We start from the raw sequence: 19,973 nt of genomic DNA, 5'->3' as shown, positions 1-19,973 counted from the left end.
TCTTTAAAGACATCAGGAAGTATCATTGTGTACAAACAGGTTTCTGTGTTGGTTAAAATATGTTGACATAGGATTGAAAGAATGGAACACATAAATGTTAATTAAGAATCAATTAATATAGAATGAAGCGTGTCTGTTTGTTTGTTTGTTTGTTTTATTTTAAGGCAGACTTTTACTGTGTAGCCCTGGCTGTCCTGGATCTTACTCTGTAGACCAGGCTGGCTTCAAAGTCACAGATAAGAGGTGGGCAGCACCACTGCCCCGCAAAATGAAGGATTTTAAAGATCATATTTTGTGATTAAATTAAAAAATAAAAACCCCCACCTGTTTCGCAATAGATGAAAAGTATGGCCACTAGAGAGCAGAACCAGAAAAATGCAGCTTACAATCTTGGAGTCGCTGAAGCTATCAGGAATCACAAGAATGAGAAACCCGAATTTTATGTGAGTCTCTTAAAATTTTTATTGATTGCATATAAGCAACACTAACAAAAAAAAAAGTGTGCGTTTTCTGCCAAATTGTTTCCTATCAAACTTACCATGTAAGCAATACCTTTTTATTGTACAATTTGGATTTTTTCAATTGCTAGTTTTTCAAATTGTTTATTTAAATACATGTTTCTCTGTGTGAAATGGAGTGACTTTTCATAAGTATTTGTAATTCCTCTTGGGGGACCTCTCTGTTTCTGGGTGGTTGCCGTGGTCCTATTCAGAAGCTGGGCCACGAGGTGCTCAGCAGTTAGTGCCTGCACTGGAGTTCTGCCAGATGCGCTGGGGTAGTATTAAGGCAACAGTCATCTCTTTGCATTTTATTAAAATTGTACCTGTTTTAATTACATCAAAAACGCTATTGCTAGTACTGCCTCACCTGTAAGGTTGTGCCATATAAAGTAACTAAGTTGGAAAGTGGCCCGTGTAGGTCTGTCTTCACCACATTCACAGTCACAGTATCATTTCTATTAATGGCTACAGCGCGTTAATTCTAGTCTTTGCCTATCAGGCCCCGGGGGCAGGTGAGAGGGGCGGGAGCCTGACACCCAAGCCGAGGATCTGAAGAGAAAGCAGCAGCACTGACATCTCGCGGGAGCTTGCTAGGAATGAAAAGGTTTAGAGACTCACCCTAGATCCCTCCCTGTGCATTTGGATGGGTGAGATCGCCAGGTGATCTGAGAGCGCCGACACCTGAGGAGATGTACTCCCAATGGAGGCAGGCTACTCCCTTCACTTCATGTCTCCAACCATCAAGTCCACCTTGTCTCTGTCTGAATCTTTTTTTTTTTTTTTTTGTACCATTATTAATACAACCTGATAGTCTCCACACAGAAATAAGAGAATTGTACTTCAATCATCATTGGACACACACTGAGCTCCTCTGACCTGGCCATCCTGTTGTCATCTAACAGTAAAAGTTCCTATTCTGATGAGGTCTCTGTCTAGGGGCGACAGACACTCAAGGAGATGAGTGCAGTACATCCACCATGTAAATCTTTGAGAAGAGCACTTATATGAGCAAAGAGGTCACTTCATCCCGACTAGGAATCTAGGAATGTTTCATGCATGTAAAGAGTCAGGCAAAGAAGAGAAGGAAAGAAGAGATTTTCAGGCATGGACATCAGGGAGGAAAAAAGCCCTGGGCCCTTGGTCTTTGGACCTGATCACGGCCTTTCTACAGTATAAACTAGATTACAGTTCTGACTCCACTTGGTGCCTCTTCATAGAAAGACTAAGAAGTTCTGATTCTATCCTAATCTGGTCTTCGCTGTCTTTTCATATGAATAAGTTAGCTGGACATTGCCAATGTCACAGAATTAAGCTTCTATTGCATGCTGCCATCACCATTCAGCAAGTTACACAAACACTCCATGGAGGAGTGATTGATTTCCCGTTCTTTATCGCTCCCTTAAATGCAACTATCTACAAGTCTGGTTGCATTCATCTCCCAAGTATAGCCAATATTTGCCCCAATCTCTTTGTCATCACTGTTACCATCTTTCTCCAGGACACGCTACAGACAAACTTCTGTTCTATTCCTCCCAATTATTTCTCCCTTCCAACAAGTTCTTCACACCAAAGCCAAATTGATCTTTAAAAATTCCTAATCAGAGTATATTACTCTCCCATTTAACTTCTCTAACGTTATCCCACTGAATCAAAATGAAATCCAAATTGCTGTGGATTTTTTTATATTGGTGAATTGCTCTGCCTTATCAGACCCTGTGTGGCTGCCCTTGCCCCCATCTCTCTGAACTCATTTACTTTTGCTTCTTGTTCACTGTACTTCAGCAACGCATCCCTCATTTTCTCTCCCTTTGCCATGCCTGGTCTCTTAGCACACATGACCCTTCTGTTTGGGCCACAGGTCCCCTTTGTGTTTGCAGTGGAGGCAATTATTCCTCTCCACGAAAACATGCCAGGCAGTTTCACCCGTCCTCAGACTCTTTCTATGGCTGGGGTTTTGCAGCACTGACTATAACATTAAATGGCCAGACAGCTTTGTCACTATTTCTCAGGGCAGAATGGAGCTGGTGAGGAAGGGTAAGAGCTATGACCTTGACCACAGATCAGCACTTCTGCAATGTCTAGGCGCACAATAGATATTCAGCAACCTCTCTTTCCATTTCTGCGGTGCCCTTTTCATGCACACGCAGTTCCCTCTTCTGTCTGGCTGTTGTCATTGTCAGCTCAGGATCTTTTCAGAAAGAGGCTGGGAACTTACTTTAGCTCAGCTTTGTCCTGAAATGCTCATACCATTATCCTCTGTGTTCTCTAAATACTAGCCGGTTACTGTTTGGGGGGCAGCTGGGCAAACGTTAGATGTTAAGTTATGCTTTTATTTTAATTTGTATTGTTAACTTTACTCTTTGAAACATGAGCATAAGAGAATTGCTTGGGTTTCATTTCAGAAATCCTACCTGTTTGATAAACGACCTCTTAGTCCTGAGATTAATGCTTGTAAGCAAGATGGATATTCCCAAAGTCTTCTGAAACAAATGGAAAGCAAACGGGAAAAGGAAATAAAGCAAAAACAAAACAGAGAGTTGATGGACCGCTTGGAACAAGTGCAGCTCACTGAGGAGTGAGTCCACCACAAGGGGTTGGAAAGATGGAAGTTTTGTGTGAAGCTAATTTCCATGGGGGATTGAAAAACCATTCAAAATTATGTTAGCACCTCTGTAGCCAGTTGTACAAACTAACCTAACTAACAAGCCAGTACCACAGTGTAACTGCATTACCATAGTTACAGCAATGACTGACAATCTAAAAATCCTGTATTTATAGAACAGCATTTTGTACTGTTTGTGATTGCTAGTACGGGTAGATAAGGAAGAAAGGAACATATCTTGAACAGGCATCATTTTTAACAGTGAGATGCTCAAGTGACCTTATGGCAAAGCTGAGGTCTTATTGTAAGCATGTAGCATTTTCCATAAAACCTGGGGACACATATGTATGGGGGACCCAGGTGACACTAGAAGCAGGGACTGAAAAGTAGTGTGTTTTCTCTCTGATTATGCTCACAGCTTTTTAGTTAGCATCATTTTAGGTCCTTTTTTTTTTTTTCAACTATTTTATTTGGAGTTCCTTAAGCCTCTACCTCTCCTCCAATTTCCCAACCCTAGGTAGAAGAGAAAGAAAGTTAAAAGGGGAAGGGGTCATAGACCTCTTTAGACTTAGCTCTGGCTGGTTAGAGTCATTGCATTCTTTGGAGAAACACCTATCACAGTCCTCAAGAAATCTAGTAGCCCAGCAAATGGCAAAATTAGCAAGATGAACAAGTAGGAACAAGCAGAATTTCTTCTTCCTCCGCCCGTCTCCTCGAAGCCCTTTCCTCTCTCTGGACTCTGGCATTTATATTTTCCCAGAGTCCTCAGAATTCCAGGAACTACAGCTGGCAAAGACCACACTCCTCTCCACACGAGGCTGTTACCAGTTGTAGATAAACCAAGGCAGTCCCATATCCCACCCTTGGGATTAAAACAGAAACCCGTTTACATAACATAACTGATTTGTTTTTTAAAAGAAACCAAAACTTCGACTCCACATCACCTTTATCCCACCTTGAACCTGGACAATATTAGTCTCAATTCTAAATTTTCAGGGGGGAGACTCTGATTGCTCAGATTGGGTCTTCTGATGCCTGAGGCAGGATGACTGCCATGAAATTCACGCCTACCTTAGGGAGCTCCTGCTTTTGCTGCTGAAGCCAGGGCAGTAATTTTGTAGCATGTGCAGGGACTGCCACAATAGACAATAAGGTAGTTTCCGTGTCCCTGAGAATATGTTGCTCTAAAATCTATCTGCTCCATTATGCCAATTTTATTGATCATACAGGTCTTTGGTAAGTTTTATATGATGACTGTAAGTTGTAATAGAGCAGATTAATTTTTTTAAGATTTATCTTATTTTATGTATGTACACCTGCATGCCAAAAAAGTGTATCAGATCACATTGTAGATAGTTGTGAGCCACGATGTGGTTGCCAGGAATTGAACTCAGGACCTCTGGAAGAGCAGACAGCGCTCTTAACCTCTGCACCATCTCTCTAGCCCAGTTTATTTTTTCTTTTTTTTTTTTCTTTTTTTTATCTTTACTATGTTATTTATTGAGTATATACATGTTTGTGTATTTGTGCACATGTGAGGGTCAGAGGACAACATTGTGCAGCTAGTTCTCTCCTGTTTTTACATGGGTATTGATAGTCTCAGCACACTGGACTTGGCTTTAAGCACCGTGACCCATTTGGCCATCTTTTTTTTTTTTTCAATGCAGTTTATTCAGGAACATTGAACAATCCTCGGACCCCGGGGAAAGCCAGCCCACAGCTTAAATAGCCTCTGGGTAGCCAACCCAGGCGTGCCACGGGGGCAATGCAGATAGGTCCACATACATGGAAGCAAGCCAGATCCTCAGCCTTAGCCAAATGTGGAATTGTTCATGACAGAGAGCACTCACCATCGGGAAGGTGGAAGGCGGAAACCAGCTCCATCTTTAAGGCATAGCATTCCGCAGCTCTCTACAGTTCCCCCTTTTTGTTTTAGACGCATCAGGCAAGAGTAGAGGTCTGATCTCTGATATTAGAAATAAATTGGGACTTTGTACAGATGTTCATTTAGGTGTCATCCACCCAAAGAGCATCATATATTGAATCTGATTATAGAAAGTATAGTCCCACCCTTCTTATGTGTCTAGATTTTAAAAAAGACTTGTGTATGTGGGCAAGGTACCCGCCATATTCATCTCATCTGGACAATATGGCCACCATCTTGCTTATACCTGTTCTGTCTGCCCTGTGTGCAACGAAGTGTCCAATAGCCTTGACTTACTTTTTTATTATAATGAGAGTACCCAGAATGAAAGGGAAATTTGTATGTACATGTGCACATTTCTATTAACACCGAGCATGTTTTTATAGTGCTAACTTGTGGCGCTGTACTGTATTTAGACTGTGTGAAATGGCTCTCTCACCTTCTCTGCTTCTTGAATACCAGGCTCGCTGCACAGAGGGCTCAATACATAAAAGAGAAGATGGAAGAAATGCAGTGCTACAAGAGAGCTTTGGATGCACAGGTAGGGGGATAATCATTACTTTGAAACTATGCGCAGCACCAACACTGTTCTGTAAGTAAGCACATGATGCTGTGAGCACGCATCTGTGTTATAGATTTGGTAGGTTTTGAGGCCCTTGTTCATTTCCATAAGCCTTGGCGTTGGTATTTTACCAAGTTGTAGAACTGTCTGTCATGTGCTTCTCATTTCAGATAAAGAACAAACCCTCCCAGTTGCCCATGTTTGAACCTGACTCTGCTGAGCCCATCTTTGGTAAGAATGAGGGAGAAATGGAGTTGGATAGGCGAAGGCGAGAGCAGAGTTGCATGAAGCATCAGATGGAGGCAGCTGCCAGCCTCAAGAGGAACACCATCCTGAACCAGCTGGTGGACCAGAGGCGAGATCTGCAGATGCTTCAGAGGACGCAGAGAGAGTAAGGAGAGCCTGGGGCGGTCTCCCTTCTCTCCTCCCCTTCTGCCTCTCCCCCTACTTTCTTTCTTAGCAGAAAACAAAAGTAACTAACATATTGAGGAGTTACGCTGTTCTAAATTTGTTACACATCTCACTTTGTTTTATCCTTATCATTCATCCAATGAAGAGAATGTTAAGAAATTAAAAATGCCCCTCTTGGTCTCCACTTCTCCTTTAAGTTCCCACTCCACATTTCCCCTTACATCACAGTATATAACAACAACTTCTCCTCCTCCTCTTCTGTTATTTTGAGACAGATGTAGCCCTGGCTGTCCTGGAACTTGCTTTGTGGACCAGGGTGGGCGCCAACTCAGAGATTTGTCTGCCTTTGTCTCACAAGTGCTGAGATTAAAGGCATGCACTACCACAGCCAGCAACAGCATAACTTCTTAAAAGAATCCTAAGACCAGCACTACCCATTGGATGTACAAAATGAGCCAAAAAATGCTGTCAAACTCAAGTAGATAAAGACCTAACACTGGTCCTCAGGGTTACACTCTGCTCCCATCGTGGAATGGTGGTGAATTGAAGGTGTCAGGATGGGCAAATGAGTTCTGTCTTAGTGCCCGGATCTCTGAGTTCAAGCATCAGACACTTAATTCCTTCTAATGTCCACCTGGTCACCTAACTGGTGGGAAATTTTAAAGGCCCCACCAGCTTTCAGCCTCACAGCATCTTCTTGTTTCCTTCTTAGCCGTCCATCATCCATTTCCTACTTCCTGCCTCCACCAAGATTTCACAGGAAATTAGTTTCTTCTTTGTTAATGTTCCTCAATTCTTACATCTTTGATTAACCCAAAGTTATCAAGGTTCTTGGGAGTTTCAAGAAGGCTTTTGGCCAAAACCCCCACTTTTTAGAAGGTAGCGTACTTATAAAAAGTCATATTATTAATTTTTGTAAATATTAGAAATGGTCCCAGTAGGATAGTATAGGGTTTGTTATATTCCGTGCCAGTTTTGCTAGGCATGAGTTGACTGATATATGACACAATGATAAGAGTGGGTTTGACCGTTGGTAAGGAAAGTGTGGGAGGAGTTAAATTGTGAAGTTTATTCCCCACTAGAATCATAATTTACATGTAAATTATTTTAATAAAAAATGAGTCACATCTAATCTGTACAAGGATAAGAGCACTGCCTTCATATATATCACATTTCTAAAATCTTGACGTATTTTCATATTCAGTGATAGGGACCGTTGTTCCAAGCCTAGCATGTACACCCTTTCTACCTTAGCTGTCGCGACTCTTTCTCTCATCTCTGACTTCAGCCTCTCGCTGTGCTCCCAGACTACGTCTCAAAATGCATTCTGATTGCCTGGCATGTTTTTGTCACTGTATTGTGTTATGTAGGTTACATCCTTTTGAGGGCACTGGCTTTCTTTTTGTACTAGGGCTAATACAAGCATCTACCTCTTGATGGTTCAAAGTTAAGTAATTCCTGCAAATAACTTAGCATAGAGCTTGTCCCAGAGTCAATAAGGAGAGCTACTGCTTTTACAGAAAGGAAACTGGTGTGTGTGTGTGCTGGTCTCTTGCTGAACTATAAATCGGTATATAATTCTACATCATATCAGGTTAAGTGGGTAATCTTTTAGATATTTATTATTTGTGCATGAATGTATGTATGTATGCATGTTTGTATGTTTGTGCTGTGTGTATGCATGCATGCTTACAGTGTACATTCAAGGGTCAGAGGGTCATTTATAAGGGTGAGTTCTCTCCTTCCACTATGTGAAAATTAGCTTTCTCCTGCTAGAGAGCAAACTCAGGGCATCAGGTTTGGCAACAAGAGGCTTTAACTGCTGACCCATCATGCTGGACAGTTTTATGTCAACTTGATACCAGCTAAGGTCCACAAGATCAGGCTGAAAGCAAGTCTGTAGGACATTTTTAAAACTAGTGATTAATAGGAGAGGTTTCAGCCCATTGCAGTGGTGCCATCCCTGGGCTGGTCCTGGATCCTCTAAGAAAGCAGGCTGAGCTAGTCATGAGGAGCAAGCCAGCAAGCAGCAACCCCCCATGGCCCCACATCAGTTCCTGTTTCCTGATTCTTCCCACTGGAGTTTTTGTCCTGACTTCCTTCATTAATGAACAGTGTAAGTCAAATAAGCCTCTTCCTCTCCAACTTGCTCTTTGGTCTTGTTTCATCACATTAATAAAAACCCTAACTAAGACATCTGTCTTGGGGTCCTCCTTTGGACTGACTCCCTATAGATCTGTTGATTTTAGCATATCAAAACAGGTGGTCCCAAGTAAGTTACCTCGAGTAGACAGTGCTAAAGTCTTTATTAAATTGACCAAAGGATTGGCTGCAGAGAAGGCTACAGTAGCTGCTTCTTCTGTGCAGGGTGGTGACGTGGTGGTGTGGTCACTGAGTAGACAGCCAGCAAAGCGCTACATGGTGAAGACCTCATTCTGCTCTCGGTGGCAGTGGTAAATGCAAATGCCAGAGGCTTTCCCAGACCTTTAACTCTGCATCCTTTGCTGGTAAATGCAAATGCCAGAGGCTTTCCCAGACCTTTAACTCTGCATCCTTTGCCATGACTCTGAGAGTCTGAGAGCCTATGAAATTTCCTCTTGTTTTTTTTTTTTTTTCCTTAACCAAACTTGCTGTTTTGCTTTCAACAGATTTGTGGGTTAGAAATGATCAGATTTTGCTGTTTACAGCGTCAAAGGTTAAAAGGCTTTATAGGCATTTGCATGGTGGGGAGGAGAAACGGTGACAGCCAGAGAAGATTTTTGAAAACATTGTCAAACCTGAGAGAAGGCATAGCTTTACTAATGACTTTTAAAAAATCCTTTAAAAAAATAACTGTTGAGATGTAATTGACATGTAATGAGTTGATGGGGTTTGCTTACCTATGCCGTCACACGTGAACAGAGCACTCAGTCTTTGTAATTGCATGTGCCCATCACCCACAGAGTTTCCTCTTGCCCCTTTGTAACATTCCCCAACTCGGCCCCATCAAGAACTCATTCTAAAGTAACCCCTGAGTTGCTTTCTGCCATTCTGGGCCAAATTTGCATTTCCTTGGGTTTTGTGTAAGTGGAATCCTATGGTGAGTTCATAATTTCATCCGGCTCGTCTCAGTAATGACTCAGAGCCATCACACTCTTGGGTGTAACAGTGTAACAGTAGTTTTGTCCCTCCCACCCCCGCCCCAATGAAAACATACAGGGAAAAGTTTTGGGGGGAAAGTAGGTATCTGTCAAAGATTCCCAGTCATTGATGGGTATGACACATTTGGGTCTATTTTATCACCTCGTCTTCACGATAGCCCCACAATAGCAATTAGTTTAATGCTTGCTTGAGAAAAAGGTGGTTTTAGGAGAAAGTGGCCCAGGTGAAGACAGTATTGATTTTTGTCAGCGGGCCCTGACACCAAGTGGCAGTCCTCATTTTCACACAGCCTGTCAGAGTGGTCTGACTCAGTGCTCACCTTTAGGGAAGCTCCTGTAAGACCTAAATGAGAACTGATGGCGAAAGTTTCGTTTTTTGGCAAAAATAGACTCACATAATGATTTGAACCAATAGTAACAGCACGTTGGGATCCGGGGATGGAAACAACTACCAAGAGTGAGGCACTGCAGTCTTTTCTTGACGACATGCCCTTCATCAAGCATTTCTGTCTTCCCCATGTCCCCGTCTGCCCCCATGCTGGATAACGACCTGTCTCCTTTCTCTTGCTTACAAGTCATCTCTCTCCCTTCTCCTCTTCCTGCACTTTCCTTTGTATGGCTCTCTACATTGTCTCACAAAATGACTGTGGTGCCTAAGCGTGACCGCGCACTTCTGTAACACCAGCACCCTCAAGGCTGAGACAGGAAGATCTACAGTTTAAGGCCACCCTGAGAGACACACAAGAGACCTTCTCTCAAAAGGGAAGGAAAAAAAAAAAAACCCAAAGAACCAAATGCCTGTGACAACTTGTAGGCAGCAGAGAGGGTGGAAAGAAACACGCAGTGTAAGAAAATCTACTTGGGATGATTCTTCAGATGAGTTAAATTAGCTTCAAAGAACATTAATGGCTTTGGAAGCTGAAGTTGTTAAATGGAATAGGACTTAAATCCTGCTAATTTAAACCAGGAAGGAAGATCAAAGATTCTAGAGCCATCCATTATTTGACAGCTAGCAGTTTCACTGCGCTTTTTCAGCATCCGTGTCTTGTGCATATTATGGAGTCAGGCTGTTCCTTTCTCTCCAGGCACTTGGCAGACAGAGCTGTCGAGCTGGATCGAGTCAACAGGATTAACCAGGGCTTGCAGGAAGACTGGAACAGGAGCCTGGCAATGAAGAGGCAGCGGGACTTAGAGGAAAAGGCCTTTGAGCGGTAAGACCTAATGGGAACCAGACGGCCTTTGCTTGCAAGAAACTTCACTGTAAATGGGCTCCATGTTTCCTTTCCTCTAACTAAGTGGGTCTCAACCTTCCTAATGCTGCAACCCTTTAACGCAGTTCCTCATGTGGTGTGGACCCGCAGCTACTTCGTAACTGTGATTTTGCTACTGTTATCAATGAATGAATTTGTTAAGAATGAATCTGATATGCAGGATATCTGATATGCCACAGCCAAAGGGGTCTTGACCCACAGGATGAGAACCAATTTGAGTTTAATTCTGGGATGGCAGAGGGTTCAGGTGCCAACCCGAGTCAATTAGTATTGCCCTTTACAAGACTTTGTGGGAAGAACAAATCTGCAGCAATTGATTTGAAATGTCTTTTGTGGAGAAATGCTGCTGCTTGATTCAAAATGGGGCTGGACAATACTGTGCTGTAAGTTAAGATTTTAGTGACCCTGCTCTTCGTTTTTGCTTTGGTGCTTCCACTTTGTTGAGGGTTGCGGTTCTCTTTGGATTGAGTACTTTGACACAGGGTGAGTTTCTGCTTTGAACACTCCCAAAGCTTATGGAAAGTTTTTGGATGGTTCTTCTTTTCTTTCTTTCTTTCTTTCTTTCTTTCTTTCTTTCTTTCTTTCTTTCTTTCTTTCTTTCTTTCTTTCTTTTTTTTTTTAAGTTAATTAACTAACTTTACATCCCAACCTCAGCTTCTCCTTTCTCTCCTCCTGGTAGAATAATTTTTCTTTTGAGATAGGATATTACTCTGTAGTCCTTGCTGGACCGGAACTTACTTTATAGAGCAGGCTGGCCTCTAACTCACAGAGATTCATCTGCCTCTGCCTCCCGAGTGCTTGGATTAAAGGTGGACACTACTATGTCTGGCCTTTATGGATGGGGTTTAAGAAGGGCAGAGTCAAGGAAATGTTGAAAATGGGAAAAATGAGGCGGACACAGCAGAGCAAGGCCCCACTCCAGTTGTGTATTTGCAGTTCGAATCTGCCGTTTATAGTTAGCACTGACTTTGGAAAGGCTGCTAGTGTTCGTCATGTTTTTAAATTTGTAAACTGTGAATGTGAACAATTGCCTGACTGAACTAGCCCAGGAGTTTTAGGGATTAAAAACTGAAAAGACGGGAAAGTATTGTACTTTGAAAACAACAGAAATCCTTTAGAAATTTAAGGTAAGATTTTTTAAAATGAAAAAAAAAAAAGATTTTATAAAATGTTAAAAATCCAATGAAATGGGTCCAACTGATACAGATTATCAGGACTACACAAAACAATAAATAGTTTAAATGGCTACTTTTCACTACTGTTTTAGATTTAACATTTCCTTCTTGTGTGTGTGTGTGTGTGTGTGTGTGTGTGTATGTGTGTGTACATGTGTGCGTGCACGTGGGCACATGTTTACATGTACCCGAGGAGGCCAGGAGAGAGTGTCAGATCCCGTGGTGTTGGGGTTCAGGCAGCTGAGTCGTTTTTGGTTCTGGGAACCAAACGCAGGTCCTCTGGAAAGGTAGCAATGCATTCTTAAATGCTGAGCCATCTCTCCAGCCCCAACTTAATTAAAAAAAATATTTATTTTACATATAATTTTTTTTTGCCTCCATATATATATATGTGCTTCCCTTGTTTGTCCAGCATCCAAGGAGGCCAGAAGAAGGTTATAGGATCGCCTGGACCCGGAGTTAGCGGATGGTTATGAGCCACCATGTGGATGCTGGGAATCGAACCTGGGTCCTCTGGAAGAACAGCCTGTGTTCTTAATGCAGCTGCCTCTCCAGGTCCAGCACTGTTGGTTTTCCAGTCATGGCTCTTCATCGGCCAGTCTTTCCTGTAGAGTTTCTTGACAGGCGCTCCTCGTCTGATCTTCTAATTGTGGAGTGTAGAACGTATGAGGGATAACATGATGAACAGGAGAAGTGGGGCTGTTTGAGCCAGAGAAGAGTGTGGGAGTTGGAGAGTTCAAACTACGTTTTCTTGAAAAAAAAAAAAAAACAAAAAACAAAAAACAAAACAAAACAAAACAAAAAAACAGGGAGAAGCAGCGAGGCGAATGCCAGCAGTTTTGTTTGGATTCAGGAAGAACGCTTGGCCAACGTAATGATAACAGAGGAGTCACGGGAAATAATTGTGAGCTCAAGTTAGCAAATATGCTCCTAGGGGCATAACACAGCAGAAAGGCTACCTCACTACCCAGGCCAGGCTGTGGTGGGCGGTGGCTCAAGCAGGCAGCAGTTAGGAAGAAGGAAGTCGTTGATGTAAAAAGGAAACCAAGCAAAAACAAAAGCAAGATTCATGTTTATGCAGTTGGCGTATGACAACTCTGTCCCATTTCTAGTGTAATGCAAATAGGTCTTGCATATTTCCAAGATTCTTTTCTCTAAGGGTTTTCTTAGATACTGTGCATGTGCGTGCATGCATGTGTGTGTGTGGGGATGCATGTGCCCTTGTGTGCATTGGCCTGTGGAGGCCAGAGGTCAGCTTTAAATGGGACTGTCCATCTTGCTTTTTGAGACAGGTTCTCTCATGGCCTGAAGCTTGTCAAATAAGCTGGCTGGCCGGTACATGGGTTCTGGGAATCAAACTCAAGCCCTCATGCTTGTATGGCAAACACTTTTTTGATATCCTTCCTCCGGCCCCTTATAGTTGAAAGCCAACTTTTTCCTGCTGCTGAGGTGGGGGTTGGGGTAGGGGTATTGACCTAGCCTTGTGCTTTCTACAGAATTCTGTCCTTGCAGAAATGTTGATGGGTCCTGGGAGCATACTTGGGACTGGCTTGCAGAACTGGGAACTTTTAAAGTGGAATATCAGTCACTGTTGGCCTTCATCTCCACTTCCTGTTTTGTTTCCCCATCTTTGGGCCTACTTTCTGTCCCCTTTATTTTCATTTGTTTGTTTTGCTCTGTTTACCAGACAGGGTTTCGATGTGTAGCCTTAGCTGCCCTGGACTCACTTTGTAGACCAGGTTGACCTCGAACTCACAGAGATTCACCTGCCTCTGCCTGGATGAGTGCTGGGATTACAGGCATGTGTCATGGTCCTTGATTTTTGGTTCTGTGCTTAACTCTCCAGACACTCTGGCCTCCTGGGACTTGTCTTTTTCAAGTTCTTAGTTCTTTGCACATGTTGAATATTACCAGCAGCTTAATGGCATCATTCCTTTCTCAAACAAGGTCCCTAGGGAGTGAGAAGGAAGCAGTGCAAATATGGCGGAACACCAAAGCTTTGGGGCCACCTTAGATGGTGGGGTAACCTTGGACTTTATGTGCTCAGGGTTAGGCTAGGCATGAAGGAAGGGTCAAATGCTGGGAAGGCACACGGCTCTTGACTGGGATGGAGCCGACAGTAGATGCGAGAATCCACTGGGGTAAGCAACAGGCGGCAGAGTGAGGCCCTGGGGACTCTAAGAGCCTTGAGAGCAAAGACCAGGCACCATTTTTTTTTCTCTCTCTGGGGCTAGGGACTTGGGGAGTACCTGATGATGTCAGCTTTTGCTTTCCTCTCCCCAGGGCTTCCGACAAGCTGTTCCTCTTGGACCAGTGTGAGAAATATCGGCGCTGCAGGCAGTGCCAGAGGCGCACCTCCAACGAGGGTGAGAGCAATGTGTGGCCCCTAAATAAGTTCCTGCAGGGCTCACGATTGCTTCTGTAGAGCTCAGCATTTGAACCCATGTTTCCTGAGGAACATTTGTTTGGAGAGATTGATATTTATTTTGTATAGTTGTACCCCAGAGGAAAAAAGAGATTGCTTTAAAACCCTTTCTTTAATTTATGTCTACTGACTGTTCTCTGCATATCCCCTGAATTTGGTTCTGATGGCTGTGGAAATATGCTTAGCCTAGAGCCCCTTGCTATGGGGGCTGGGAGCGGGACACAACTTCTTGCTGGAGGCTGAGACAGTGTGGATCCAGGTCTGTGACTTTCTTTTAGAAACTTCATATTTTTCCATCTGTAAAGAATATATTATAATAAATGTTTTCTAAGTGCTGGCTATCCATGGTGATTTATAATGGTACGTTTTATCCCCTCCCCAACTTTTAAAACATTTTTACTTATTCTTTGAAAATATCATGTACTTCTACTATGTATTTTGATTGCCACCTTTCTCCAATTTCTGCATCCTACCTAACATCCCTCCCTCATGCCCTCTGTTGTTTTTGTTATCAATAACCTCTTGAGTCCAATTAACACTGAACACTGAACTTGAATGTGAGGCTATCCAGGGGAGCATGGGCAGATCCCCAATGGAGAATGACTTTCCCTCCTTCAGTAGCCATCAACTGTCAACAGCTCCTCCTCCAGGGGTGGGGCCCCAGGAACTCTTCCCTCCTCCATCAGATGACCCACTAGAATTTCGACTCACTGATATTAGGCGGGTCTTCTGCAGACAACCACAGCTGCTGTGAACTGACGTGTGCATTAGCTATGTCATGAAGCCGACACAGCACAGTTCTCCCTATCTGCCATCTCTTTCATCCTTTCTACCTCTTCTTCAGCAATATTCGCCAGGTCTTTGTTGAGCCCTGCTTTTAAGGTCAAAGTCTGGCATTACTGAACAGGCCCTGAGCTCAGTGCTAAAGTGATGGACTCCCTTCCTCAGCTGGGTTCCCTTCTCTCTGCCTGATCTGAGGAAAGAAAGTCCAGGTCCTCGAAGGAGTGTCACATAGCCCTCAGGAGATTACAGACCCAACCTTTCCTGATAAGAAACCCATTCAGTGTTCACCTGGGGATTCCCGAAGTTCCCCAGCCCCCATGCTAATGAGCTGTCTTGGTACCTTAGCTTTCAGCCAATGTCCTTTTTCCATACCTGGAGTTTTTCTCCACCATCCATAAGATAATTATGTACTGCATTTCCCTTCTTATGACAGGACTGTGCTGCTGTGTGTAAATGAAGTATCTCTGGTGCTCATAGCCCCAGCGAATCAAACACATTCACCCCCCAAAACCCTCCTACTGCCCAAGGTTTATAATGTCCCTGGTTCATGAAATAAACTCTCCCTCTCTCCCTCCATTCCTCCACCATGACTGTCTGAGACTTGTCATTTATTCTGGGGAAAGAAGGGCTCCCCTTCTCCCCAGAGTTCACTGCTGCACCCAGGCTTGACTGCTCCACGTGCTACCGGCTGCCGTGAGCTTCCACTACTCTCTGGCATGTCAGCAAGGATTGCTGCCATGTTTCTCCGGCCGTTCTACGCACCACAGTGTCCATCTGTGAAGGCAAGTGGCCAGCTGTTCTCCAAGCGGCCATTCTCTTGGTTTCGGAGATCCAAGCCTCTGTTACAGGCTGTTCTTGAAGCAGCCACGGACTCTCCTGAGTCAGGCCAGGCTGTGGTTTTGGAGCCCAGAATTCATTGCTGCCAAGTGGCCTGGTGCTGCCAGCCAGCAAAAAGAGCAGTAACGTTTATTGCAGAGACATCTTTTCTCCTGCACTTCCGGTTGAACTGGAGGTTTTCCGGTTCGGATCTCGGTTGTGCATTCCACCCTTCTCAGCCGGCAGACCTGCCTTTGTGTGAGAGGTGGAACTTTTGACCCCAAGCTTCACTCTTTTCTGCCCGGAAGCCCATGGCAGGCGCTCGGGCCTTCCCGAGGGAGAATTGCGCACTCTGGCAGGGTGGCCTCCTGTCCTTCCGGCCTCCTGGGAGATGCGGAATAACAAATCTTGGGTAGAGGGAGATTGGTAGAGTTGTCTCATCCACGGCTGAGCACTCACACTGGGACTTGGCATGTTGTCCAGCTTAGTCTCTGCATTACCCGCTAACCACTGGAGGAGAAAAGCTGGCCTGGTCAAAGTTTCTGAGAGCACTCATCTATGGGCACAAGCATACACGATCATTTAGTCAAACAACAGTAAATTTCCCCAGTAGGGCCTATGAGTTCCAGATACAGGCTTTTGACCAGGTTTACTTCATCTGAGACTATTTTTCCTCTATTCTTGAAGGAGACTTTTCTCGGATATATGAATGTGGGTGGGTCGTTATTTTCTTTCAGTATTTTAAACAAGCTAGTCGGTGGCATCTGCTGCAATGGGTTCTGAGGAGAGCTGTCCAGTGATTGTACTTGTAATTCCCTGTATGCACATGCTGCTTTATCTGTTTTCAGGATTTTCCTCTTGACTCTTGGTTTTCAGTAGTTTGGCTACGATAGATTTTACAGAGTGGTCTTGCTTTATGTGGTTTGTGTGTGCCTGTGTACGGGTATGTGAATGGGAGTGCAGGTGGCCTTGGAGGCTAGAAGAGGGCACCATCTCCCCTGGAGCTGGAGTTTCAGGGGTTTGTGAACGGCCTGACCGTGGTGCTGAACACCCATCCTCTGAAGGAGCTCTGAATGCTCTTCACTGCTGAGCCTCCCTCTAGCCCAGGATAATTCCTGTTAGTCTGTGTTCAATTACGCTGAGGTATGTTTAATGTTAGACCCCCCTCATATGTGTATATAATGTATCTTTAATCATATGCAATCCAGATTCCTCTTCCTACTTCCTCTCTGGAACTTTACCTTCATGCTCCCTGCCCCCTTAAAATAATCCACTGAGTCCAAACTGAGTGTGGGGTTATCCACTGGGGACAAAATGAAACTACCAGAGGCCATGCTACTAAAGAAAAATGCCTTTTCTTCCCCCAGAAGCCATCGATGGCTGATAGTTCCTCACTCATGAGCCCTTCACCCATCCATGCTGCAATGCTGGCTGACTTGGTCTTGCCTCGTGCAGGTAACCACTGCTGCTGTTAGTTCATGAGTGCAGTGGTCCCATTCCTTGTCCCGAAGCCGGCATTTTGCAGCACTCCTCCCTATTCTGCATTCCCCTCTCTAAATGTGTTTTGAACCATGGGTGGTGGTGGTTTGACATAAATGTTCCATTTAGGCTTGAATACTCAATAGTCACATATCCTCATCGCTTTAAATAGTGATCATTGATGCTGTTCATACCAGAAGAAGCATCTCGAGGTTCATATTTTAACTCTAGCAAACAACATCTTTTGGATTTTTCCCCCAATTCACTACACACACACCCCTCAGGATCTCCTGTAGCCAAGGATAGCTTGAACTCAAAATGTAGCCAAGGATAGCTTCGAAGCCCTCACTCTAGCTTCTCTTACGAGAGCTGAGAGCGCAGGCGGGCACGGTCCTCTGATGCAGCGTTGGGAATGGAAAGCAGAGCTTCCGTGTATGGTAAGCAAGCGCTGTACCAACCTGAGAGCAGCACCGTTTCAAGGTATAAACACCAATATAAGGCTATTTGACAGCATTGACCACATAGTAAAACAGCAGTAGGAGGTCCCATCTCCTCCATGAACTGTGATCTCCTTTCGACCTGTGTATACAAGCTTGAAATTATTCCTGTGGCACAGGGCTCAGATCCATTCAGAAAGCCGCTGGTTTCCCGTGATAATTATGCCTCTATGGCATCTGTCGGCAGACTTTGCCAGACAGGGGGGGGGTATTGTGGCACACACAGTCCAGCGCTGATGAGACCGTTGCTGCCTGTTCTCTCCTAGGCAGTCTGCATGGTGTCTTCTGACAGAGAAATTTCTGGTCGATTCCAGCTTGATTACATAGTCTATGCTCTGCAACCAGAGTGTTGTATTTTTACCACTAGGGTCTCGCCATCTAGCCATGGTGGGAAATCGAGAGTAATGGTGATGGCTTGTGTTGTTTTGGGGGATGTCTCTGGTATCTCCCTGACCAACAGTTTGTAGGAAAGTATCCCAAGCCTGCCACCAACGTTTTCATTTAATGACCCATTAATTAAATGTGCACGGCTCAGTACTCGGGGGACATGCTTGCTGCCAGGTGTGGGGACCTAAATGTGATCCCCAGGACCTACCCCGCAGAAGGGGAGAACTGAGCCTTGTAAGTGATGTCCACAGGATGAGCACACACAAATAACGTAATAAAGGCGGCAGGCAGGGAAGGGAGTGGGAGAACGAAGGGAAGGTCAGGGGCGGGGGATGTGGTTCATGTTGGTACAGCGCTTGCTTACCATACACGGAAGCTCTGCTTTCCATTCCCAACGCTGCATCAGAGGACCGTGCCCGCCTGCGCTCTCAGCTCTCGTAAGAGAAGCTAGAGTGAGGGCTTCGAAGCTATCCTTGGCTACATTTTGAGTTCAAGCTATCCTTGGCTACAGGAGATCCTGAGGGGTGTGTGTGTAGTGAATTGGGGGAAAAAATCCAAAAGATGTTGTTTGCTAGAGTTAAAATATGAAGCAGGCACAACTACTCAGACCTTCTGCGGTCCTACTGCTTCCTATCCTCGCATACCCGCGTCTCCCTCTAGCAGGCTTTGTCCCTGACTCTGTCCAGCCTCCCTAGCTTTTTCCTCACCACCCCAGCACTTCCCGCTTCAGCATAGATGACATCAGAGGAAGGGTCCAACGAACCCGGGGCTCATTGGCTCTGGGTCCTTCACAGCGGCTGGTGAGGAGGTGCTCAGATCCACTTGGGCTCTGAAGGCGATGGCTTGGGACTCGGGAAAGTGGGAGCGCCCTGACTGGTTCCCTCTGCAGCTCCTCCAGCTTCTGGGCCAGGGGAGATAGTGCTTGGTTGTTGCAGTCCATCTGCAATGACCCCACGATGTTGCTGCCTGTGTCTCCAGCATCGGGCTGGCTGTACGCTTAGGACATGGCCCTTCATGCCTGAGTAAGTCAGTTCCCTTTGGTAGCACTGATGCTCACCCACTTATGGAGCTTCTGCTGGAAATTCCCGTCAGGCACCGCGCGACCTCAGTGGACTGGAGGGAGCCATCAGCGCTCCAGCAGGACGCCATTAAAGTAGAGTCACGGGTTGGTCACCAGGTTCAGAGTGGCCGGGGCTAACTTCTATGCCTTGCTTCTGTGTTACAACACTTTGATGACCCACCCACCTGCTGTGGAGTTCACTTACAGGATTATGAGATTCTCTTACCACACATAACCCAACCAGTGCAACCCGGAAGAGATTTAGAGGGGCTTAAGAGCTACAGAATTACCACGAGAGTAGGAGTGGGTGAAGCAATGTATAACATGGCTCTTGTTGAGAAAGAAGGCGTCCAGACTCTAGACTGGCCTTTTGACGATGGTTCATCACTGTCCAAGCAGATGGTGGACACTGTTAAGTCTTGCGAACATGAAATTAGGGAGGAGCCTGATTGTTGTAGCGCTGTACCTGCGCTGCAGGTCTGGGGAGAACGCTGGTGCTTGTTGCCTTAGCAGACACTGGAAGGACAGTGAAAAAGGAAGACCAGCTACCAGCTACAGCCTATAAAACAAAAGCAGGCGCAGAGCTTTCAACAGCAAGCAGCTTTTGCACTAGGAGAAACATTGTTCTAAAATGTGGCTGCTTTTCAGGCTCCATTGGAAACAAGTGTTCAATAAAAGATGGCTGCTTGATGCTGTTTCCTTGGGAGTGAAGCTTGAGATACGACCTAACGTATTGCGAGTGTTAGCCAATAATAAAGGCTTAATGAATGAGTTTCGTAATGTTTTCATGGGAATGTTAAAGCTACAAGCTTGATAGAAATGCAACATCTGTTATGCTTATTACTACTATCACATGCAAGATATGTAAGAAATTTAGTGAGATTGGCCACCAAGACATAACACAGTACTTGTCTATTTTCAGTAATACAGAATTAAAATTC

General features: G+C 44.7%; 1 protein-coding gene across 2 annotated transcripts in view; it reads left to right on the top strand.

The window, feature by feature from the left end:
- Ccdc81 (coiled-coil domain containing 81) overlaps window positions 1–14,343 on the top strand; it is a 36,097-nt gene extending 21,754 nt beyond the window's left edge. For both annotated transcript variants that reach the window (XM_060367501.1, XM_021644070.2), the window contains exons 10-15: window positions 339–443; window positions 2,903–3,075; window positions 5,489–5,567; window positions 5,759–5,979; window positions 10,225–10,350; window positions 13,869–14,343. In XM_060367501.1, the coding sequence (XP_060223484.1) occupies window positions 339–443; window positions 2,903–3,075; window positions 5,489–5,567; window positions 5,759–5,979; window positions 10,225–10,350; window positions 13,869–14,010 (846 nt within the window). In that variant the 3' untranslated portion in view covers window positions 14,011–14,343. The remainder of the gene's footprint in view (window positions 1–338; window positions 444–2,902; window positions 3,076–5,488; window positions 5,568–5,758; window positions 5,980–10,224; window positions 10,351–13,868) is intronic.
- Window positions 14,344–19,973: the final 5,630 nt, after the last annotated feature.

The sequence above is a fragment of the Meriones unguiculatus genome, chromosome 14 (genome assembly GCF_030254825.1).
Source record: "Meriones unguiculatus strain TT.TT164.6M chromosome 14, Bangor_MerUng_6.1, whole genome shotgun sequence".
In the NCBI taxonomy this organism is placed as follows: domain Eukaryota; kingdom Metazoa; phylum Chordata; class Mammalia; order Rodentia; family Muridae; genus Meriones; species Meriones unguiculatus.
Note: the sequence above shows the minus strand (reverse complement) of the source record. Positions and strands in the feature narration are given on the sequence as shown.